At 46.3% G+C, this 24,983-nt stretch overlaps 1 protein-coding gene across 1 annotated transcript in view; it reads left to right on the forward strand.

Moving 5' to 3' along the window:
• The first annotated feature begins 265 nt into the window (after positions 1 to 265).
• The window catches only part of LOC144686005 (sodium-dependent organic anion transporter-like), a 59,942-nt gene continuing 35,224 nt past the window's right edge, over positions 266 to 24,983 (forward strand). Inside the window, exons 1-2 of the mRNA XM_078551163.1 lie at positions 266 to 676; positions 19,637 to 19,785. Coding sequence (XP_078407289.1) covers positions 297 to 676; positions 19,637 to 19,785 — 529 coding nt within the window. The 5' untranslated portion in view covers positions 266 to 296. The remainder of the gene's footprint in view (positions 677 to 19,636; positions 19,786 to 24,983) is intronic.

Genomic DNA, 24,983 nt, shown 5'->3' on the forward strand with positions numbered 1-24,983 from the left:
ATAGGTTGTTATAGCCAGTAATTGATACCTGCCCATTTTTTCACTTGGTTATATCCTCTTTAATCAGGTGCAATGACTTGGTTTGGAGTTCATCTGAAGTACACTGTTTTGTTCCTCAAGTGGTTAATATTAACTCAACCATGTTAGATTTACTCTGTCCAATACCAACACACATTCCAGCCTTACGTAGAAACTCTCCATGGGGTGTTTCCATATAAATCTTAAATCCATTAGAATCGAAAGTGCACATTCTGCTACAGGCAGTCAGAGCAAGTTGTATAGCTGTAAAATTGAAAATGGAAAATTTCACGAACAGTCAAAATCTGCTCCAGAATACTACAAACAGCAATGAAGGGGTGAATCAAAATAGCACTTATAATAAGACTCTGATGAGCATTGTAAGTGTACCACTTTTTGCAGCACTCATGTTGACCATGGTTTCCATGGGCTGCACTGTTGACCTGAAGAAGCTGTGGGCTCACTTGAAGAGACCCTGGGCACTAGCTGTAAGCATGGTTTGCCAGTTTGTGTTTATGCCAGTCATTGCCTTTACCCTTGCAATTTCTTTTGCGTTGAAACCTGCTTCAGCAATTGCTGTGCTTATTATGGGCTCATGCCCTGGAGGAGCTATTTCAAATGTACTGAGCTACTGGACTGATGGGGACATGGATCTCAGGTCAGTGTTTATGGTCTCCTCTTCACATTTCACTGATCAAGTTATGCATGTTCTTCCCTGCATATGTTTTCTGTATAACATTAACTATTTAATTGTGGAGTGAGAAAATTTATCTCTCTGCATTCTCTTTATGTTGTCAGTACGGCACTTTGTCTTCTTAATAATTCAGAAGTGCCCTGGATATACTTTGATATCACTGGTAAGCAGCTTTGTGTGAACCTTTTTCAAGCTTGTCCAACACTATGTATGTGGTGACAACATTAAGTCAGCAATGAAGCTATCTGTTTTGCAATTATAGATCACCCAAATCCTTCCATTTGGGTATGTGCTGTAAGAATCATATAGCAATGAAGGAAAAAGTTTATTCCATTGTTTCTGTGCTGGTTTCTTTGAAAGATCTGCCAATTAGCCCCATTCCCCTGCTCTTTCCCTATATCCCTGCAAACTTCATGTCTAACCAGAGATCATTTTACAAATGACTGTATGTAGATGAAAGATCAGTGCTTAATATTATAAATTGATCAGAAATATGGAGGACTATGACTATGCTTCAAACGTACGCATTTATGAAAAGTTTTTGGTTTCAAAACTTTTGAATTCATATTAATTTATTTTGTTATTAAAATATTAATGGATGGACATAAATATTTAATAACTTAATCCAAAGTTTTGCTGCCTTCAGTTCACTGTCTTTATTGTTCATTCAGAGTGAAAGTGGATGTTATTTGACAGGATAAAAACAAAAAACTACTGCGGATGCTGGAAATCCAAAACAAAAACAGAATTACCTGGAAAAACTCAGCAGGTCTGGCAGCATCGGCAGAAAAGAAAAGAGTCGACGTTTCGAGTCCTCATGACCCTGCAACAGAACTGAGTATAGTTAGGAGAGGGGTGAAATATAAGCTGGTTTCAGCTTGTAACCAGCTTATATTTCACCCCTTTCCTAACTATACTCAGTTCTGTTGAAGGGTCATGAGGACTCGAAACGTCGACTCTTTTCTTCTCCGCCGATGCTGCCAGACCTGCTGAGTTTTTCCAGGTAATTCTGTTTTTGTTATTTGACAGGATTTGGTTTTGCTTTTCCAGTGTTTGCTTTCAACTGTATCTGCAGCTATTGTCAACAGGAAAGCCATTAGTGACTCAATAATAGCCAGCAACTGGATTGTTTAAACTCCTTCAGAAGGAGCTGACTCAGGTAAAGAACAATGAGTACAATTCTCCACAGACACTGTTGCATTCATTGGATCTGTTACCTCCTGCAAACATATTGGAGCCATACCTTTCTAATCCTCTGCCATTCCAGGGGAAAAGAACCTCCAGCCTCACCTGTTACAGCGTCACCTCAACAGATTACTAATCCTCTGTCTCTGCAAACTACCACCTCATCTTCAACTTCCCTTTGCAGATTAAAGGCATTGAGTGCATTATTACCTCCCACATTTGTAACCAACACTCTAGCAACTCCACATGTGCATCTCTCAACCTAGGTTCCCATAGGTAGAAAGAGGGATGAGGTCTTGCATCAAGAATTCAGGGAGTTACGCAGTCGACTAAAAAGCAAGACCTCTCGGGTTGTAATCTCTGGATTACTCCCAGCGCCACGTGCTAGCGAGCTCAGAAATAGGAGAATAGCGCAGATGAATATGTGGGTTACAAGTTGGTGCAGGAGGAAGGGTTTTAGATTCCTGGATCACTGGGACCATTTCTGGGGAAGGTGGGACCTGTATAAGCGGGACGGTCTACATCTGAACCACAGCGGGACTAACATCCTTGCGGGCGGGTTTGCTAGTGCTGTTGGGAGGAGTTTAAACTAATTCGGCGGGGGGAGGGGACACAGAATGTTAGCAGAATAGGGGCACATCATAATACAGAAAACAATCAAGTCAGAGGGAGTACAGCTGCATTAAGTTTCAAGGGAGTAAGGCAAGGCTGGATGGCCTCTACTTTAATGCCAGGAGTATTACAGGTAAAATGGATGAGTTAAGGGTGAGGGTTGACACGTGGAATTGTGATATAGTAGCCATCACTGAGACGTGGTTGAGGGTGGGGCAGGATTGGCAGCTCAGCATTCCGGGATATAAAATCTTCAGGCGAGACAGGGGAGGGGGTAAAAGAGGAGGAGGCATTGCATTATTAGTTAAGGAGTCAGGTATTGCAGTAAGGAGAGATGATATCCTGGAGGAGGCATCAATGAAGCTTTGTGGGTAGAGCTTAGGAATAGAAAAGGGGCATCCACATTGTTAGGTGTTTATTATAGACCCCCAGATAATCAGCGGGAAATTGAGGAGCAAATATGTGCACAATTTGCAGAGGTGTGTAAAAACAATAACAATAGGGTAATTATATTAGGTGATTTCAACTTTCCCAACATTAATTGGGATAGACATAGTGTTAAGGGCTTGGATGGAGTGGATTTCTTGAAATGTTTACAGGAGACCATTTTAGGTCAATATGTAGAGGGTCCAACAAGGGACGGCGCAGTGCTGGACCTAATTCTGGGGAATGAAGCCAGACAGGTGGCTGAGGTGGTGATGGGGGAGCATTTTAGTGATAGCGACCACATTATGGTACAAGTTAAGCTTGTTATAGGCAAAGAAATAGACAAGTTGCAAAAAAATGTTTTGGATTGGGGGAGAGTGGATTTTAGTAAAATAAGGCAGGATCTGGCCAAGGTAGACTGGGAACAGCTACTTGTGGGGAAATCTACAGAGGAGCAGTGGGGGCATTCAAAAAGGAAATGGGGAGGGTTCAGGCTCAACATGTTCCCACTAGGGTGATAGGAAGGAGTAACCAGCCCAAAGAACCATGGATGACCAGAGAAATTCAGGCTACTGTGAGAAGGAAAAGAGGCTTTTAGCAGGTACAAGGGAAGTAAATCAGTGGAGGCATTAGTGGAGTACAGCAAGTGCAGGATGGAGCTTAAGAAAGCAATTAGGAGAGCAAAGAGGGGATATGAGAAAGCTGTAGCTGGTAAAAGTAAGCAAAATCCCAAGATATTCTATAAGTATATCAATGGGAAGAGGATAATCAGGGAAAGAGTAGGGCACATTAGGGACCAAGGGGGCAATCTATGGGTGGAGCCAGAGGACATCGGTAGAGTGTTGAATGAATATTTCACATCGGTCTTCACCCAAGAGAATGAGGATGAAGGTATTGATCTCGGGGAGAGAGACTGCGAGGTTCTTGAGCAAATTGATATATGGAGTGACAAGGTGTTGGCAGGCTTAAAAGTGGACAAATCTCCAGGTCCGGATGATTTGTGTCCCAGACTGCTGAGGGAGGCAAGGGAGGAGACCGCAGGGGCTCTGACCCAAATTTTTAATTCCTCTCTGGCCACGGGAGAGGTGCCAGAGGACTGGAGAACAGCTAATGTGGTTCCACTAATTAGGAAGGGTTGTAGAGATAAGCCAGGGAACTACAGACCAGTGAGTCTCACGTCAGTGGTAGGGAAACTATTGGAGAAAACTCTAAAGGAGAGAATCTATCTCCACTTGGAGAGGCAAGGTTTGATCAGGGATAGTCAGCATGGCTTTGTCAGAGGGAGTTCATGCTAACAAATTTGATTGAATTTTTTGAGGAGGTGTGTAGATGAGGGTATTGCAGTTGATGTAATTTATATGGATTTCAGCAAAGCCTTTGACAAGGTCCCACATGGGAGACTTATAAAGAAGGCAAATGCACATGGGATACAGGGTAATTTGATAAGGTGGATTCAAAATTGGCTTAGTTGCAGGAGACAGAGGGTGATGACAGAAGAATGCTTTATTGACTGGGAGCCAGTGTCTAGTGGCGTACCACAGGCATCTGTGCTGGGTTCCCTATTATTTGTCATTTATATAAACGACGTAGATGACTATGTGGGGGTAGGATTAGTAAGTTTGCGGATGACACAAAGATTGGCCGGGTGGTTAACAGTGAGGTTGAGTGTCTTGGGCTACAGAAAGATATAGACGGGATGGTCAAATGGGCAGATAAGTGGCAGATAGAATTTAACCCTGAAAAGTGTAAGGTGATACACTTCAGAAGGAGTAATTTGACAAGGAAGTATTCAATGAACGGCATGACACTAGGAAGTTCTGAGGAACAAAGGGACCTTGGCGTGTGTGTCCATAGATCTCTGAAGGCAGAGGGGCATGTTAGTGTGGTGGTGAAAAAGGCACATGGGACACTTGCCTTTCTCAATCGAGGCATAGATTATTAAAGTAGGGAGATCATTTTGGAGTTGTATAGAACCTTGGTGAGGCCACAGCTGGAGTACTGTGTGCAGTTCTGGTCACCACATTATAGGAAGGATGTGATTGCACTGGAGGGGGTGCAGAGGAGATTCACCAGGATGCTGCCTGGGATGAAACATTTAAGTTATGAAGAGAGGTTGGATAGACTTGGGTTGTTTTCGTTGGAGCAGAGAAGACTGAGGGACGACCTGATTGAGGTGTACAAGATTGAGGGGCATGGACAGAGTGGATAGGGAGCAGCTGTACCCCTTAGTTGAAGGGTCAGTCATGAGGGGACACAAGTTCAAGGTGAGGGGCAGGAGGTTTAGAGGGGATGTGAGGAAAAACCTTTTTGACCCCGAGGGTGGTGACGGTCTGGAATGTGCTGCCTGTGAGCATGGTGGAGGCGGGTTGCCTCACATCCTTTAAAAAGTACCTGGATGAGCACTTGGCACATCATAACATTCAAGGCTATGGGCCAAGTGCTGGTAAATGGGATTAAGTAGGTAGGTCAGGTGTTTCTCGCGTGTTGGTGCAGACTCAATGGGCCAAAGGGCCTCTTCTGCTCAGTGTGATTTTGTGATTCCTGCCCCACCACTGCACTGAAACATCCTTAATGAAAGTCACGAATGACATCCTTTGTGACTGTGACTCTGGTGCATTATCTCTTCTCATCCTTCTCGACCTGTATGCAGCCTTTGACATGGTTGACCACTTCATTCTCCTCCTGTGCCTCTCTACCATTATCCAGCATAGTGGGACTGGTTGGTTCCATTCTTACCAACCCAACCCTGACCAGAACAAGCCCACAATAATTTCTAACCATCCTTGCACTGTTACCTCTACAGCAGCTGTCATCTACATGCTGCTCTTTGGTGATATAATCCACAGACATGCAGCCAGTTTTCTCATGTAGGCTGATGCCAGCCAGCTCAACCATTCCACCACTGTCTTGTGATGGCCAGTCACCTGGTAGTGGTGGGGAGCTTATCATCAATTAAGTGCCCACTTAGGGGCAAACTGGTGACAACACCATGATCAGCTGCCCCACCCAAAACCTGCAGGTACCCAGAGGCCTCATCCTTTAACCTAACTAGGGTAGGCCTCCTTTAACTCCCCCTTACTCTCCAGAGACATGGATGCCAAAGGATGTTAGCCATGGCCTAAGGCCACCCTTTCATGGGATCCCCATCTATAATAATGACCTTGCAGCTGTAGCCACACTTGCTTTGATCAATTTAAGAAATCTTCAGAGCACACATCCATCTTGAGATGTACTCTCGGTCTCCTATATTGGCAGTCCTCACCTCTCCCAGCAGAGCTGCCAGCCACGCACTGCCTTGGGCACTCCAATTGGCCCACCCACCTGCGGAACCTGCCCACTGTCCCTAATTAGATAGAGCTCCAGGAAGAGGCCTGTTTATGGGTTACTTCTGGGAAGGTTGCACAGGTGAGTGGGACTCGGACACCTTTTCGACCTGCATATGGCCCCGAAGCCTGGGTATCTTCTAAGAGAAGAAAATTCCACCCGACGCGCCAGCTAGATTATGTGTGCAGGTCTCTGGAATGAAATGAATTCACAACCTTTTGATTCAGAGATGAGTGCTACCACTAAGCTACGAATGACACTGGAAGATCACAGCTACCATTTTGGGCCTTCCCCACAGGCTTTGTTATATCACCACCAATTCTATCCCACTCCCTAACTACCATCTCATGTTGATCCAGACTGTTTGCAATCTTAGTATTTTATTCGATTCTGGGCTGAATTTCCAACCCCATATTCACATCCAAGCTCTTCTTCCTGTATCCTAACCTGCATTAAATCCCATTCACCCCTGCATGCATTGACCAACATTGGCTCCTGGCCGCGAACGCTTTCAGTTTAAAAACCTCATTATTGTCTGTAAATCCCTTCTGTAACTTCCTCCAGCCTGACCATGGCTTAATGCATCCTGCCCACACTTTGCCCATCATTGGCTGCTCTGCTTTTAGCTGTCTAAGCTCTATTACCTGAAACTCTCTCCTTAAACCTCTCTGCCTCTCCCTCTTCCTTTCCTCCTTTAAAACCATTCTTAGGACCCACTTGTCTGACCAACTGTTTGGTTACCACGTCCGCGGGCGGAATATTTTGTTCTCGGCAGGTGTCTCGCTCGCTACCTGAAAAAGCGGCTAGACACCCATGCTGACCCTGAAGAGGAAGGCCCGTTGTATCGCCTGCCCATCAGACAGTTAAGGTGGACAGCAGCAGGCCTTCCTCCAGACTGAGGACCTCAGAATATGACTTCCCACCCACCAATCAGAGGCCATCGAGGAGGCCGTGGCTGCTGCTCATCCAGAGGTCCCAGAATTGCGGAGCCACCCAGGAAAAAGGTGTGATGTGGAGGTGGGGGGGCTGGTTTGGGGGTGTCTTCCAGGGTGGGTGTCATGGGGAGAGGGGGCAGGGTGGCAGCTGTCAGCCACGTCCATGCTCTAGATCATGTACAGATTAGTGCAGATGGACACCCCCTCCAGCTGACATGCAGCCTGCACAGTTTTACCAGTCGTGCAGGCCACATGTCGGCAGACCTGCCTGCAGCAGGGAAAATTGCAGCAGAGGTGGGGAAGAGGCGGTCGTTAATTGGCCACCTCGGGTTTCAAGTGGAGGTGGGGCGGGAAGGCCGACCACGGGCCTTCTTGCTCAGAACTTACTTCCAGTGGAGGCCAGAAGGCACAGCTATCGGTCCCAATGACAACCTGCCAAATCCTCAGGAGCTGCTTCCTGCGGGGGCAGGAGATTCCGACCCTAATATCTCCTTAATAAAGATGTTATGTAAGTACAAGTTGTTGATGTTCAAGAATTCCAATTACATAAAAGAAATTGTTGGCCATGGCTGTTATTCTGAAGTGTTCTCATATTGCAAAAGCTCATTTAGAAAGTGAAAAGGAAAGTGTGCTTCCCAGATCTTTAACTATTTGAAAAGTGCAAGTACACAGGCAAAATAGAGGAAGATTTTAAATTTGGTTGAAGATAAGAACCAACAAACTTTCTATTAACAAGACAAAAATAAGAAGATTAAAACAGTGCTTCAGGTGGGGTCCCCTATCAGCACAAAGACAGTGAGATGGTCGACCCTCCAGGCACAGCATTTTCCTATGGTATTCAGAACCAAATGAGGGCCCTGAACCCGCCCTTGCTGGTGCCGAGACTGGCTTGGTAATATTCCCAGTGATGGTCTCCTATTTGGCTCTTTCCATGCTTGGTGTGCCCCCGATCCTGCCAGTGACAATCAGAGGGCTGGCAGCTTGAAAGCCTCCACAACCCCAAAATGGAAGTGCCCTTGGAGAGGTAAAATCGGAGGGACAAAGGCAGAAGGCCCCTCAGATCAGAGGGGAAACCTCTCCAGTTGTCTCACTAGGCTGCAGGAATGGCCATTCATGTCCACTTTGGGGCATATAGCCTCAATCAAACTGCCGGCAAGCTCATAAAATTGCCCTTACTTGGGGCCTTAGTGATGTATACTGGCTGCCCGTCTCTGTGGTGCAACCCCAGAGCGGCTTTTCGGCCTGCCCTAGGAGAGTGGTCCAGTGGTGGGAATCCAGGTAGCTGTTCCAAAATGGCTTCCCGTAATTTTCCTGCCCACACCCCCACTTCCAAGCCTGTCACCTGTGGGCCAGGAAAATATAGTCCCTGGTGTCTATCTGCCTTTCAGTACTGAACAGAAAATACTTTAACAGAATTTTCATGCTGCCCTTCCCATCTTCTATTTTATTGTGATCTCCTCCTCTTTCTTCTTAGGCAGTCCCTCGGGATCAAATATGACTTGCTTTCACTATGATTCAATAGGTTCTGAGATGGTTGATAAGTCCAATGTGCGATCTGTAGATTCAGTCATATGTGGGGCAGATGGTGCTTGAAGGGTCAGGTAGATGAGTTGTTTGGAGGTTTGTGTGCCCTGTCTGACACTTTCACCTCTATGCGTTCGTGACAAAGCCTCTCGATGTGTTTGGTGCCTTTCCAAAGGAACCTTCTCCATTTTGGTCACTCACAAGCCAGGGTCTCCCATATGCTGGAGGGGATGTTTGACCTCTTCAGGGATGCTTTGAGGACATCTCCAAAGCGTTCTGCTGTTCGCCTGCGAGTCTCCTGCCATGACTGAATTCCGAGTAGAGCAATTGCTTCAGGAGTCTGGTGTCAGGCATATGAACAACTGGTTTTGAGTGATTAGCGCCTCCATGCTGGGCATGTTGGCTTGGGATAGGATGTTGCAGTTGGAACCGGCTTTCTTGCACCGGATTTAGAGGATCTTGTGAAGATACTACTGGTGGTACTTCACAAGTGCTTTGAGGTGGCTGCTGTAGGTTATCCGAGTCTCCAAAGCATATAGGAGCATGGGGATCGCTGCTACCCGGTAAACCTGTTAGAAAATCTGGATTAATTGCCGATTTCAATAATTTGAACTTGCCTGGAGGTGCTTAAGCAGCCACTTGGGTTTAGTACCCAAGTGTCGGTTACATGAAATTTTCATGGAGCAGTATACCTGGGATCCATTCACCCATTTCCATTAAAGGTATGAATTGTGCTGGTTGGTATAGAGCATTGCAGGGTGGCTCAAGGACCAAGCAAGAGGGCACGCAAGTTCTTGGATGCGGCCCTGCAGGTCCTGGGTGGAGGAGGCCCAAGGGAGGAGGGATGTTCGGTACCCATCAGTGGTAAGAAGACGACCTTGCCGTCCATGTCCTCCTCTTCTGTGGCAGCTGGTGGTGCCCCCTGCTGAGTGTGCAGCCAAGCAGCAGCATATTCACTGCCTCCATCAGGCGTGGGATAATTTTGCGTCGTGATTCCTGTGCCAGCTAATGGACCTTATTCAATTTTCAGCACCACAGAATCTAAACCAGGACTTTGGGGATAACTTCCCTGCTCTTCTTTGATATAGTGTCATCCATTCATTTGAGGCAAATGGGGCCTGGGTTTATCAGCTCATCTGAAAGACAGAATCTACCGGAAATGTAGCTTTATTTTCAACTGGTGGCCAAAAAACATGACGAGTAAGGTACCATGCCTTGCTTCCAGGAACTTGCTGCAACATGTTATGTATCAATATCATAGTAGCAGCAATAGAGAATTGAATTGCGTAGAAGCAATGGTATGTGGTAGGCTAAGAATATCAAAGTTTAAGACTGTCAAATGTTGCCAGGACAAGTCCCATCTTGAAATAAAGTTCAAACTTGAAGGAATTGAGAACTTTGGTCATCAGTTTCAAATGTCAAGGATGTTTGCTGCTCTCTGAAGAGAATACAAGGGGATAGGCGTCATGGGATTAATTTTACAAAATGGCACTCCTCAAGCAAATTAAATGATTGGCCTGATACTAAGGGGCTAAGTGCATGTTTTCTCAATATGTATTCCAGTGAGCAATATTGCTAAGACAGCAAAAGCATGACATTTATCATGTCAGTATAATATAATGAGAATTCCTAGTTTGAGAGATTGAATGATTTCGGTTGTTATTGTTCTCTTCATGCTGTTGATTGCTTATTGTTAGAATGAGAAATGTAGTTAACCTGCGAAGGTTGGGAGAGTGGATTCAGTGGAAAGACACTGAAGGGTAAGACATGGGGGTTCAAAAACATAATTCCCTGAAAGTGCATGTTGGTAAAGCCATAAAAAGACAAATGGAATTTTGGTTTTATAAATTGAGGTACAGTGTACAAGAGTAAATACGTTGTTTGGTAGTACAGAACTTGAGTAATGCTGAAACAAGAGACGTTCGCCGGAATTTTATGTCCCTGTTGGCATCTTGCGTCAGGGCGGGCATGAGCAGACAATATGGCAAGAAGGCCAAAAATCTGTTTTACGCTGTCATGAAACCAGTTTGCGATTATCCACTCCACCTGTCAATGGTGGGCTGCGTTTCCTGCCACCGCACGATGGGAATGTCATTTTAATAGAATTGCATATCATTATAAGCCCTGCTCCTCAGAATGAGCCCCCCACGCTGGATCATCGGGCAGGTCGGCCTGATGGGACACCGGTGTGTGCTTGACGAGCTGAATTTTGAGGGGAACTCGGAGGGAGTGCACACTAACATTGCGCAGCACTCATGAGGATCACCCATTTGGCTTCGAGGAAGAGGCGCTGCAAATTCAGGCAAGGGCACAGGCAAGTCGCTTTTCCAAGCTGTCTGACAGCGTGGTGCCGGGGCAAGGGCTGCACTGCAGTTGGGGTGAGTTGGGACAAGTTGCGGGGGGAACAAGGCAGTACCGCCTGATGGTGGTGCACATGCGGTGGGGTGAGGGAAGTGGACACGCACCAGGGAAACCTTACATAAAGTGAGGCAGCTGAGACAGTTCAGGTGCATTGGCAAGCTGGAGTTGGGCCTCTTGCTTATCTGCCCACTCAGGCGACGCAGAGGCATGAAATTGCCACCAAGTGCTCCTGAACTTTTCACCTCTTGAGCACAGCCTGCAAACTAATGAGCGTTTTAGTGGACTGCAGAACAGTTGGACAACTGGGCAAGTTGTACAATCTCCTTGCTAAAGCTGGCCATGGAGCAGTCCATGGTGGAGGCGCTCACAGCTCCTTGCAATGTCATCACCCGGTTTGGACCAGTCTCCCTGATGGTTCAAGCTAACAGTACAGCCTTGCAGTGCGGGTTGGGAGAATGCCTGCGCCTGAGCTGAGAGCACAGCATGCAGTCCAATGGGCAAAGCTGCCTCCAGTCAGTCAGGTGGAGTGGGGTGGAGGTGGGTGGGGTTTCAGACAGCCATGCAGCGCACTAAACTCTGGCCATCCAAGTGGTGGCCAGCGCTCTCCAGACTTAACCAAAAGTGGCTCTTAGTACACCCATGCTAACCCACACGTCTCTCTCTTTCATCCTGCAGGAGGAGTACATCAGGAGCACTGAGCCTGGTGGTCGAGCTGTTTGCCTTACAGGGAGCGAAGATGAAGGAAGAGAGATCGACGGAGGCGCTTGACTGGGCAGAGGGAGGAGCAGCACCCTCAGGAAGAAGGGGTGGCATGGGTTCTTGTGCATACCACTGGAGAGCAACAGCAAGCCATCGTGGGTTGGCAGCCAGGGTCTGCAAAAGGTGCTTGTCATTCATGCAGATGATTGAGAACCAGTGTCGCCTAAGATTGCGCATGTCCAAGGAACTAGTGGGTCACATCTGCCACCTGCTGCAGGATTTGGTGCCACGGGGACAAGGATGGCATCCACTGCCCAGATCTCAGGTTTCCGACAGGTGCAGGGTACCATCGACTGCACTCACATGGCACTCAGATCTCCGTGTTAACAAGCAGTCAATTATGTCAACTGGAAGGTTTTTCATTCATTGAATGTTCAGCTGGTGTGCAAACACCACAGGCGCATCCTACAGATCCTACAGTATGATTCTCAGGGAGAGTCGACAAATCCTATATTCTCAGTAGGTCTCAGACCCCTGACATCTTCCAGGGTCCACAGAAACTGCAGGGTTGGCTCCTTGGGGACGAGGGCTACCCGCAGAGGACATGGCTATGACACCCGTGTGGTGGCCTCAGACTGCAGCAGAAAGAAGGTATAACAAGGCTCATGCTGCAATTCACAACTTGGCGGAGCAAACAATCAGGATGCTGAAAATGAGGTTCCGGTGCCTGGACCAGTCTGGTGGAACCCTGCAATATAGTCTGCAGAGGGTGTCACACATTGTCGTCGTCTGCTGTGCCCTTTACAACCTGGCACTGCAACAGGGAGAAGAGGAGGTGGAGGAGCTGCACGTCTCCTCTGATGAGGAGGATTTTGACGGGGGTGAGGATAATGAGGTCCTCAAAGGCGAGGATGATGTCGATGAGGCCATCGTGTTATTCAGACAAGGCAGGTGTGCTCAGGAGGCCCTCATAGCCGCTAGATTTATGAAGGATGATGATGACATGCAGTGAGGAACTCCATTGATCCTCACGTTGCATCTGTGAACATTTGACTCCTCTCTGGCTGATCATATAAGTTGATATATGGCTCAGATGTGGACTACGTACATACCCTCTGTGATAAGGCTCCTGTCATGGAGATGTAGCGGATGCCCATAGTCCCTACATTCCAGGAGGATGATGATGACATGCAGAGGGGACACTCCATAGATCCTCACACAGCTTATGTGAGTGTCTGACTCCTGTCTGGCTGATGGCACCTTGTTTGCGTTTTGTGAACAGGGTTATATCATGGAGATGCAGTGGGGGAAAGTTAACTTATCCAATTCCTATGGCATCCTTCGTGAGGTGAACCCTTCTCTTTTCTTCTCTTAGGCAGTCCCTCAGAGTCAAGGATGACTTGCAGTGTTGAAGTTCCGAGTAGAGCGCTTGTTTCGGGAGTCTCGTGTCAAGCATTTGGACGATTTGGCCCGCCCAGCAGAGCTGATAGAGTGTTGTACGTAGTCCACATCTCTGAGCCATATATCAACTTATATGATGCTTTGTAGGTGTGAGTTTGGTGCCGGGTTTGAGGTCCTAGCCTTCAAACACTCTGTTCCTCAGGCGGCCGAAGGCTGCGCTGGCACACTGAAGGTGGTGTTGAACTTCACCTGCTTGTTGACAGTAGGCTCTCAAGGTGTGGGAAGTGGTCCATGTTGTCCAAAGTCTCCTCGTAGATTTTGATAACGGAGGGCGGGGGGTGGGTGGTGGGAGGTGGGAGCAGTGTGGAGGGGCAAACTGATAGAGGACCTTTGCCTTATGGATGTTTAGCATAAGACCCATGCTCACGTATGCCTTGGTGAAGGTGTTGCCGATGGATTGGAGCTTGGCCTCCCAAGTGTATGGAGACACAAGTATCGTCTGCATACTGTAGTTCAATGTCAGAGGATGGGACGACCTTGGGTCTGGCCTGCAGGCGGCGGAGGTTGAACATGTTCCCGTTTGCTTTGTAGTTTAGCTCTGCTCCAGTGAAGAGCTTGCTGAGATGGAGCATTGCGGCAAGGAAGATTGAGAAGAGCGACAGTGCGATGATACAGCCTTGCTTGACTCCGGTCCGAGCGTGGATTGGGTCTATGGTGGATCCATTGGTCAGGATCACAGCTTGCATGTCATCGTGGAGCAGGCGGAGGATGGTGAGAAACTTTTGGGGGCAGCGGAAACGGAGGAGGATGCCCCATAATCCTTCGTGGTTAACAGTGTCGAAGGCTTTTGTGAGGTCAAAGAAGGCCATGTAGAAGGGTCGGTGCTGTTCCCTGTATTTTTCTTGCAGTTGCCACGTGGTGAAGATCATGTTCGTTGTGCCCCATAGTGGGCAGAATCTGCATTGCGACTCTGGGAGGAGCTCTTCAGCCACAGAGAGAAGGCGACTGAGGAGGATTCTTGCAATGCACTTCCCCGTGGCCGACAGCAGGGAGATTCCTCTATAGTTACCACAGTCGGTCTCATCACCTTTCATGAGGATGGTCACGATTACAGCATCTCTGAGATCTCCTGGCATGCTATCCTTCTTCAGATAAGGCAGATGATGCCACGTATTTGCGCCAATAGTGCTTCTCCACTGTGCTTAGTGCTTCGGTGGGGATTCCATCTGCTCCTGATGCCATGTTGTTCTTTAGCTGTCGAATGGCCTTTTCTACCTCGTGCTGGGTTTGTCTTGTGCTGAGGTGGTGGCGGGTAGCATGCTGCAGGATGGAGTCGAGGAAACTCGTGTTGAAAACAGAGTCTCTGTTAAGATCTTTGAAGTGCTCCTTCCAGCAGGTGCTGACTGCCTCTCTGCCCTTCATAAGCACCTCTCCGTTCTTGGCCAGCAGTGGACTGGGGTCTTGGGTGCTTGGGTCATAGGTGGCCTTGACTCTGCTAAAGAAACCTCACACGTCATGGTTGTCGGCTAACTGTTGGATCTCCTGCGCATTCTCCACCTATCATCGGTTCTTTAGGTCATGGGTCTTTTTGCTGGACCTCAGCCTTCAGCTGTCTGTAGAGTTGCTTACTTGCTCTCGAGCTGGGTTGCTGTTTCAGGTTCAGAAATGCCTTGCACTTGCAGCTTATCAGCTCCTGGATCTTTTGGTCATTCTCATCAAACCAGTCTTGGTGCTTTCTGGTCGAGTGACTAAACATCTCATCGCAGGTGCTGATGATGGAGGCCTTGAGGGCAGATCTGGCACTGTGGACACTCTCCGTCTCTGGGTCACCGGGAGTCACCAGGTTGGCAGTGAATAGGGCTCTCTTATCAGGGTCCTTGAGTGCCTCAGTGTTGATTTTCCTGCGGCATTGTTTCTGTTGCCATCGCTGCTTTGGGGCTACATTGATGTTGATGACGGAGCAAATGAGGCGCTGATCCGTCCAGCAGTTGTCGGCACCTGTCATGGCGTGGGTGATACGCACATCCTTGTGGCCCCTTGTTCGGGCAATGATGTTGAGCAAGTACCAGTGCTTGGAGCAAGGGTTTTGCTATGAGGCCTGGTACTTGTGTCTATGACAGAACAAGGCGTTGGTTATGACTGTTCTAGGCATTTTGTCAGGAGCAAGGTACTGTTGGTGTTGGATTTCCCTACCCCCTCTCTGCCGATTACATCCTCCCAGAGGTCTATGTCCTCCCCAACTCTGATGTTGAAGTCGCCAAGGAGGATCAGCTTATCGCCCTTTGGGACTCGGGCCAGGGCTTGTTCGAGGCTGGAGTAAAATTCCTCTTTGGACTCGTCTGTAGCATCCAGTGTTGGGGCGGATGCGTTGATGACTGTAGCACATTGATTCTGGGTGTGGTTGCTGTCTCCAGGCCCTCTTTCTGTCCGCTCTTCTAGGTGATGGTTACTGCCTCTGGCTCTCCACTGCCGACTGCCTCTCCACTCGTGCTGTTTTCAGATTCCTGACTGCCTCTCCACTCGCACCCCGGTCTCCTTCAGGACCACACTGTCACTGGTCACAGATGCTGGTGGGTTGGGGAGACAGCCGCGCCTCAAAGGTTCTGAGAGCACAGAGAGAATGAGGGAATGCAGGAATCAAAGTTTGGCATCTGTGTGACATGAACACTGCTCGTCAGAACAAGGAACCATAGGCAAGATGATATCCTTGGTATTGATATTATGTACAAGTGATTCACACGCATGCCAAGTCTGTGCAACTACATCTTCTTAACCTCCCTAACCCTGCCGTACAGCTTGGCACTCCCTTGACATCCGTAGTGGAGGTGGAGGCAGCCTGCTGACTGCAACGCCCTGTCTGTGATGACTTTGACAGGTGTCCTCTGGAGGGCTGAGACCTGGAGGCCCCAGCCTGCTTTTGGGGCCCTGCTGTGTGCTAGTGCCATCCTCCTCGGCCTGGGGAGTTGGAGCTGCTGAGGTCACAGGAAGAGGGGATTCGGATGAACCGGACACTCCTGGGGTCACCTGGGTGGATGGCCCTGGGGTGTGAACCTGCTGATCCTATGGGTGCCCGAGGGCCCTTGGGAGAAGGGGAAGCTGGAGTGAGATCAGGCTGACCCACATCCCCCTCACGTTGACACTGTTGGAGGCCACACAGCAGTGGACGCCCTGGACCAAGGTCTTCATGGTGGCCACCATCCTACTAGTGTTGGCATTGGTGCGTTGGCATGCTGGCATTTTCACCTCAGCCTGGAAGCGGACAGGGTCCTCCATCATGCTTTGCAACCTGAGGAATGCAGCGGACATTCCTTCCTGATGTTCCCGAGCTTGCCTTTGCAGCTCCAGTAACTTTTTCGTTATTTGTTCATGGGATGTGGGCTTGGCTGCCTTGGCCAACATTATTGCCCATCCCTAATTAGGGGTCAACCACATTGCTGTGGGTCTGGAGTCACATGTAGGTCAGACCAGGCCAGGATGGCAGATTTCCTTCTCTAAAGGGGGTATGTGAACCAGATGGGCTTTTTCGGCAATGGTCATCATCATCATTGATTGCAGTCTGGGGCAAGGGGGCTCAACACACACCTGCTAGAGAAATGTAAAATCACTGACAGCAACTTCTGGATTTCCATGCTCTTTAACAATGGCAATGGTAGCACAGTGATCATGTTACAGGACTAGTGATCTGGTGACATGAGTTCAAGTTCCACTATGAGCTGGGGAATTTAAGTCCAGTTAATCAACCCTGGAATAAAAAACTAGTATCAGTAATTGTGACCATGAAACTACTGTTTTGTTCTAAAAGCCCACTCATGCCCTTTAGGGAAGGAAATCACCTGCCCTTAACAGGTTTGGCCTATGTGACTCCAGACCAACAGCAATGTGGTTGATTGTAAACTCTGATATGATATAGCAAGCTACTCAGTTATCAAGAAGGTCACTCCCCAACACCTTCTCCATGACAATTAGAAAGGGGCAATAAATGCTGATCTTGCTAATGATGTCCACATCATGTAAGTGACTAAAACAAAAATAACTCGATTTACGACAGCAATTTCTGCTCCTTTATAGGTTACCAGAAATGTTTCTAACTCTGCTGTTGAAGATGATCTGAGTGTCCTAAGGGCCTGTCTAATCATCACCAACCTTGTCAGACAGAAAATGACTGTACAAAATTCAGAATTAATTGCAGAGTTCAAATCACTGGCGATAGCGGAGAAAGTTAGTAGGTCTTAGCATGTATGCAAGATAAGTCATCATTTCTCTGAGTGAAAATACTAAAATTGAAAAGCTGCTCATTTCCCAGCTGGGAAGTTATATGATACAGCCACTGGTTCTGTAAACGGGAAAACAGATTCCAGGAACAAGAGTTTAAAGAGTTCTACAAGTAGCTGTGCCATTTAGGATGTACGTCATAATAGGAAGATAAAAGATCCCTTCTAATCTCTGTTTCTTTTCCAATATTTTCTGAGTACCAAGGAAATTATTATAGGTTTAAGAAACCTTAAGCTAAATAAATCTTGACAAGCAAGAACTTTAAACTTAGCCAATTATGGAAAGCTCATGAGTCATAGAGGTCTACAGCACAGAAAAAGGCCCTTCGGCCCATCATGGTGCAGATATGTGCCAGGTGATAGCTTGATGCATTAGATTGGACCTGAAAGCTGACGTCTTTTCAATGCCCTGTTCACCTGGTGCACTGTAAACATTCTTAAAATGTTCAGAGCCGGTGCATCTAAGTGGCCCTGACTTCAAAGCAAATCAGAGGACCATATTACACCAGAAATACTTGAGCAGCAATCCAGATGCTACACACCTGGTTCAATTTTTATGATCTCTGAAGAGACTGATAACTTCTAAAAAGAAATTTGAACTTCCAATTAATAGCTAAAAGGATAAAACAAGATTTCATGTTTTAAGACATTTACTGTAACAAATGACTAAAGACGTTATAGACTATACGCAATCTTTGTAGGCAACTTACACTTTAAACTACAGAAAAATAATTCCCTACTTTTATTTTTGGCACAACTGAAAAAACAAACTCTATAACTGTACATTACAATGCATTTGATATACAATTCTGAAATCAGTCCAAAGTAACTTAGCTCTTGAGGGTTTGTTTCTTTTCTTTCCCTTTCTCAGCTGGTAACTTCTAACCCCCATAACTGTCCTTCATGATGAGAGGGTTCCTGGAGATTCTCCCTCTAGTGCAAGCTAGGTGAATCTTCCAGCCTTGTTTTAACTCCTCATAAATTTGGCCTTTTCAATCCAAGTGTGGGTTTCCACCCACCTTCTGGCACAGTGAACCACAGAGACTTTTGGCCTCTATCTGATCTCTCTCTTTCCAGAACCCTGGCAGACTAACTGTGTCTGTGAGTTTTCAGGGGTATCCTAGAAATCCTTCCCCTCTCAAAGCCCATTTCTATGGCAACGTGAATCATATGGACCTTGTATCCAGGTAGAAATGCTGATTATATATGCTTGAGAACCCAGCTTTCTTTCATCTTCGAACGAAATGGACAGTTAAAAGCACAACTTTTACAACCTGACATTCTCAACACTTTTCTGGGACTTTGGAGACTCAGTATATCCATTGTTAGCACACTGTCTGCTGCCATTGCATCTAAGTATAAACACCTTGCACCTTCTTCTCAGTAAAACCATCTGGACCCCCTTTAATCTTCAACAATCTAACCACCCAGGCTTGCTGTCAGGCAGACATCAGAATAGGTCACATGACTGCCTTTATTTTACCTTAAATATACAGTCCCAAAACATAACAACCTTATAAATCTCATAATTGTAACACAATGGATGCTTCAGGAAAAGGCCTGCACAAAAGTTGACAAATTTTTCTCCTGGATGGCCATTAATGAACATAGGAACATTCGAAGCAGGCCATTCAGCCTCTCAATCCTGCTCCACCATTCAATTAGATCATGACAAATCTGCACCTCAACTGCACTTACCTGCCTATGATCCACATCTCCTTGATACCTTTACCTAACAAAAATCTATCTTGTTATGCTTGGGCGGGTTAGAAGACTGAATGTCCTATCCTTGTTTTGAATTTTTTATGAGAATTTAAAATGTTTCAAAGTATCCAATAGAAAATGTATATTGAGCTGAGAGGTGTCAAAAAATTATGTTAATGATCAACTGCTAGTGCTATTCATTTGCTTCTAATTGCAAAATTTTTTAACAAACCTAGCTACGTAACTAAGGTTTGTTTACTTATTAGCTTAATGGGTAGCCTGGTGGTCACTCATGTGTCATGCTATCTATTCTTTAAATTTGTAATGTCTCAAGGACATTTCTCCGCTTGTAGGGCATGATCACTTTGTTGGTTACTGACTGCAAAATCCAGCCTTATGCTTTTTAAATCAACACTCTTAAACAGAGAATGAATATCAGTGTTTTCATATTTTAAAAATAATAACTACTTTATGCTTTGCAGTGTTTCCATGACTGTTTGCTCCACAATCCTGGCCATTGGTTTCATGCCATTGAGTCTTTATATTTACTCAACCACCTGGACACAAGAATTCAACAATTCCAGTTTAGCAACACAAGCAAGGAACATCACAGTGCCTTATAAAGAGATAGGTGATCAAAATTATATTTATTCATTCTTCATCAAATTTTAAGAGACTTGGAAACTTGTTGCTTTAATTTCTTTATTGCGCATTAAGACGAAGGAACAAGGAGCTAGAGACAGGCAACTTGCAAAGTGACCTCAATGGCTGCTGGGGCTTTTGGAAATTCCACTCTTCGGTTGGTTTTGTAAACATCTGGGCCATGTGTTGCTCTGTGCTGGGCAAGTTAAGCATCAAAAGGGATGGGGAAAATGTTTATTATGTTTATGTTTACCCAGAATTTTATTTTGTTTTTAATTCCAAAATGAATGTAATTTATTTCCATATTTCAATAATTTATTTCAAAACTATAATGACAACATTCCCTTTAACTTTTCTGTACATTTTTGTATTTACAAGGATATTTATTTCATGACAATACAGTATTTACACAGGTAATAAAATTACAAGTTCAGTCTTTCTGGTGACTTCCTGATCCGGGTGGAATGTCGTAGCTCCACGACTTCTGATTATTTGGCAGGAACCGCATTCTCTGGAACTGTATTAACTTCAGGTACCTCATTAGGCACAGGCAGTTTAGTGTCTTCCATTCCGACAGAGACATCGGGCAGGTCTGTCCTTGGTTGAGCAACTTCAACAGGAACCATAGGCTCAGCAATGGTTACAGGTGGAACATCATTTTGTTGGGGTATCTCCTTTCTTCTTAAATGATCTACATGCTTACAGGTGGCCCTCCACTTCCATGTGGTGCGACAATGGTCTGGTCACAGAGCTTACTTTACCAGGTAACCACTTTGGTCCTCCACCGAAATTCCTTACATATACTGCTTCTCTAACAGTAAATTGGCACTCATGACTATGCAAATCATGAATCACTTTTTGGCTTCCTTGACTTTTCTCCACCTTCCCTTCCAAATTGGGAAGTGTCAGGCTTAGTCTTGTTCGAAGACGGCGCCTGATCAGTAACTCTGCAGGTGTTGTACCTGTCGTAATGTGGTGGTTGTTCTGTAGTGAAATAGGAAACCTGAGCTTCCCAATGATTCACTTGTTAACCTTTTCATTCCCGCCTTTTATTGTCTTTTCGGAACCTGCTTCCTTTTTGCCCTCTTTCTACCACAGAGTTTAGTCTCGGCCTTCTTATTGGCTTCACTGTCAGCCAGACTTCTCAGGTGAAATCTCAACTTGTCTTACTTCAGTAGTCAAGCTACTCATATTTCATTATTGTCATGAAGATATTAATGTATATAATGTTATTGGAAATTATTTTAAATTATACTTGTAGTACAGTCTGTGTCTGTGAGTGTGTGTGTCTTAACTGGATTAAAGCCAGCTAGTCTGGGTGCTTTGATGTATAGTAGTTTTGAGATGTTAAACAGTAAGGTAAAGAGTACATCTGCATTTTGTTGAATAAACCATTCAAAGACTGGGGATGAGATCTTGCACCTGGCGAGGAGACACCAAGCAATATGTTTATATTACTAATAAAATTGGTACTATAAAAGGGTTTTATTGTAAGGAGAGGCAGAGTTCAAAGGACCTGGTGATACAATGAGAATGTGCATTCAAATGGAAGGCTAGGTATATACAGAAAAGAGTTTTGTGTGTGTAAGTCAGAGGGATGCTGCCTGTAAGCCTACAACTGTGTGAAGGAACCAAATTGAAAGGAATCTCTTTTTGAATTCATAAGAGAAAATGTGCTTTGCCTGGTCTGTTTAAGCTATGGGTTATTGTTGCCTTGGTGAAGATTTACCGGAGAGTGTCTCCTACCCTTCCCTTCATCCAGTGATGCCACCTTTTTATTTTTCCCCTCCTTATGTACCTTGATCCCCTAAACCACTATCCATTCTTTTACCTTCCTACTCTCCTGTTGGTAGAGTGGTTACAGAAGAGACTGTATTGCAAACCGAATGTGAAAAAAAAGCTGGGAATTCAGTGCAAGTAGGGATTGGTACAGAGGGGAAAGGAAATGTTGCATTTTGCCCCAGTACTTGTGCTTCAAGTCTAAATATTTAACTTGATCTACCTGTAACTTAAACTAGATCAAGTAATCAGGCAAAAGACTAAAAACTAAGTTAAAATTGACTAAATACATAGATGAATGAATTAAATAAATTAAACCTTACAACATTTAAGAAGTATTTAGGTGAGCACTTGAAACGCCATAGCATACAGGGCTACGGGCCAAGTGCTGGAAAATGGGATTAGAATAGATAGGTACTTGATGGCCGGCATGGACACGATGGGCCAAAGGGCCTGTTTCTGTGCTGTATAACTGTATGACTCTAAACAAAGTTATATAGGGATGGTAGTGCAGGTGGTGTGCCACAACTGCAGCATTTTTTTCTTTTATTTACACTCTCTCACAGGATGTGGGCATCACTATCTAGGCCTGCATTTATTCCCATCCCTAATTGCCCTTGAGAAGATGGTGATAAGCCACTTCTTGAACTGCTACAGTCCATGTGGTGTAGGTACACCCACAGAGCTGTTAGGAAGGGAGTTTCACGATTTTGACCCACTGACAGTGAAGGAACAGTGATATATTTCCAAGTCAGGATTGTGACTGACTTGGAGGGGAACTTCCAAGTGGAGGTGGTGTTCCCATCTATGTGCTGCCCTTGTCCTTCTAGATGGTAACGGTCGTGGGTTTGGAAGGTGTTGTCAAAGGAGCCTTGGTGAATTCCTGCAGTGCATCTTGTCGGTGATACATACTGTTGCCACTATGCTTCAGTGGTCGAGGGAATGGATGTTGAAGGTGGTGGATGGGGTGCTAATCAAGCAGCTGCTTTGTCCTGGACGGCATCAAGCTTCTTCAGTGTTGTTGGAGTTGCACTCATCGAGGCAAGTGGAGAATATTCCATCGCACTCCTGACTTGTGCTTTGTAGATGGGCTTGACAGGCCTTGGGGAGTCAGGAGGTGAGTTACTCGTCGCAGGATTCCTAGCCTCTGACTTGCTCTTGTAGCCACAGTATTTATATGGTTTGTCCAGTTCAGTTTTGGGTCAACCCCCAGGATGTTGATAGTGGGGGATTCAGCGATGGTAATGTCATTGAATGTCAAGGGGAGATAGTTAGATTCTCTCTTGTTGGAGATGGTCATTGCCTGGCACTTTTGTGGCAGTAATGTTACTTACCACTTATCAGCCCAAACCTGGATGTTGTCCAGGTCTTGCTGCATTTGGACATGGACTGCTTCAGTATCTGAGGAGCTGCGAATGGTGCTGAACATTGTGCAATCATCTGTGAACATCCTCACTTCTGACCTTATGATAGAAGGAAGGTCATTGATGAAGCAGCTGAAGATGGTTGGGTCGAGGACACTGCCCTGAGGAACTCCTACAGTGATGTCCCACTTTTGGTGAGCGTTACAATCCTGGACAGCCAGATCTGCAGTAAGTGTCTGTATCTTGAGGCACTTCAGCTCATAGTTGTTGAACTGGAGCTCCAGGTGCAGAAATTGTGGCATCAAGGAGGGGAAGAGTTACCTTGACTTTTTGTTCCAGGAGGCTGGCACACCCCTTGGTTAAGTAAGTGGTGTAGGTCTAATTAGTGGTCAGGGACGAGTGGGTGTGGCTGTGAGTCAGGCAGGTAAGTGGATCCCAGGTGCAGTGCTGGAGGAGCCATGGTCTTTAACCTTATCCAACAGGTACAAAGTTCTGGCTGCTCATGTGTACGACAGCAAAGTCTGGAAGCTGGATCTGCAAACTGACCACAGCACCATGATACAGGATGTCATTCAAGTTGGGGGCTGTGAAAAGGAATGTTGTCGTGATAAGGCAATAGTATAATCAGGGGGATGGCAACCATGACTGGGAGTTCTGAAGGTTGTGTTGCCTGCCCAGTTCCAGGGATAAAGAACTTGGAGTGGGAGGAGGGAAGATTCAGTTGTTGTGGTAGATGTAGGGACCAATCAAATTGGAAGAACATAGAATGAGATACTTCTGACAGAGTTTAAGGGGCTAGAGTCCAAATTTAAAAGAAGAATCTCAAAGGTTATGATCTCTGGGTTAAAACCTATACCATTCATGAATTGGCAGAAGGCCAAACCCATCAGAGATGAACTTGTGGCTCAAAGAGTGGTGTAGGAGACACGGATTTTGATTCATGGGCACTGGCACCAGCACAGGGGAAAGAGGGAGTTGTTCTGTTGGGCTGGGCTCTACCTATAGTCAGAGAGTTATTACACTAAAGAAGGAGATCAATGGGCTCATCGAGTCCATGCCAGCTCTCTGCAGAGTAGCCCAATCAGTGCCTTTCCCCAGTTCTATCCTGTAGCCCTGCAAATTTATTCTCTTCAAGTGCCTATAAATTTTCCTTTTGAAATCATCCATTGGGTTACTTTTACTAGAGGCCTGGGGTCAGGCTGAAAGGTGGGAGGAGGTGGGGGCTCATAAAATGGCAAAGGTAGGTGGGGTGGAATGCCTGTCGTCTTCCTGGTGCCCTGCCATTTTGCCAGCGGCGGAGAAGGTGGAGGATGGCCCACTCACCCAGAGATCAATGGAGTCACTTAAGTGGCCAATTAAGGATTTCTTCCCACTACCACTGGCATTTTACTAGCAGTGGGCAGGCCCTCGTGAATTAAACTTTGGTGGCCCCGGAATGGGCTTGGTGCGGGGGCAAGTGTGACCCTCCTGTTCGGGCAATCTTTGGCCCATGACAGCTTCCTAGGGGCAATGGCTGCACGACAACAATGACGCCTGCCCTCATCAACCATCTTGCCAGGCCTGTCTGACTGGTGTCAGCGCCCCAGACCCCACCTATCTGGTTTTTGAGGGCGGCATCCTTCCATGGCATCTTCTTCCTCCAGGTGCAGTCCCAGCAATGGTCACTGATTTTCCAATTGGCTGGCATCTTGTGGACGTGGACAGCCATGCTTTAAAGGGACAGCAGCCCTGATCGCAACCAATTCATTGCTTGACTCCCTGTAAAATACGACTAGGATCCCACAGATGGCTGAGGCTGGGTCACCCCTGGTTTTTGGGTGTGCCCTTGATGCCTGTGCCACGACACAATTTCAATTATCATTTCCCCTTTCACCACTCCCCTAGGCAGTGAGTTCCAGGTCATTACCATCACTGAGTAAAAATGTTTATCCCCCTGTATCTCTTGCCCAAAACCTTGAATCTGTATCTCCTCATCCTTGTACCATCAGCTAAAGGGAACAGCTTTTCTTTGTCCACTCTATCTAAACCTGTCCTAATCTTATTC

The sequence above is a fragment of the Cetorhinus maximus genome, chromosome 1 (genome assembly GCF_964194155.1).
Source record: "Cetorhinus maximus chromosome 1, sCetMax3.hap1.1, whole genome shotgun sequence".
Taxonomy (NCBI): Eukaryota; Metazoa; Chordata; class Chondrichthyes; order Lamniformes; family Cetorhinidae; genus Cetorhinus; species Cetorhinus maximus.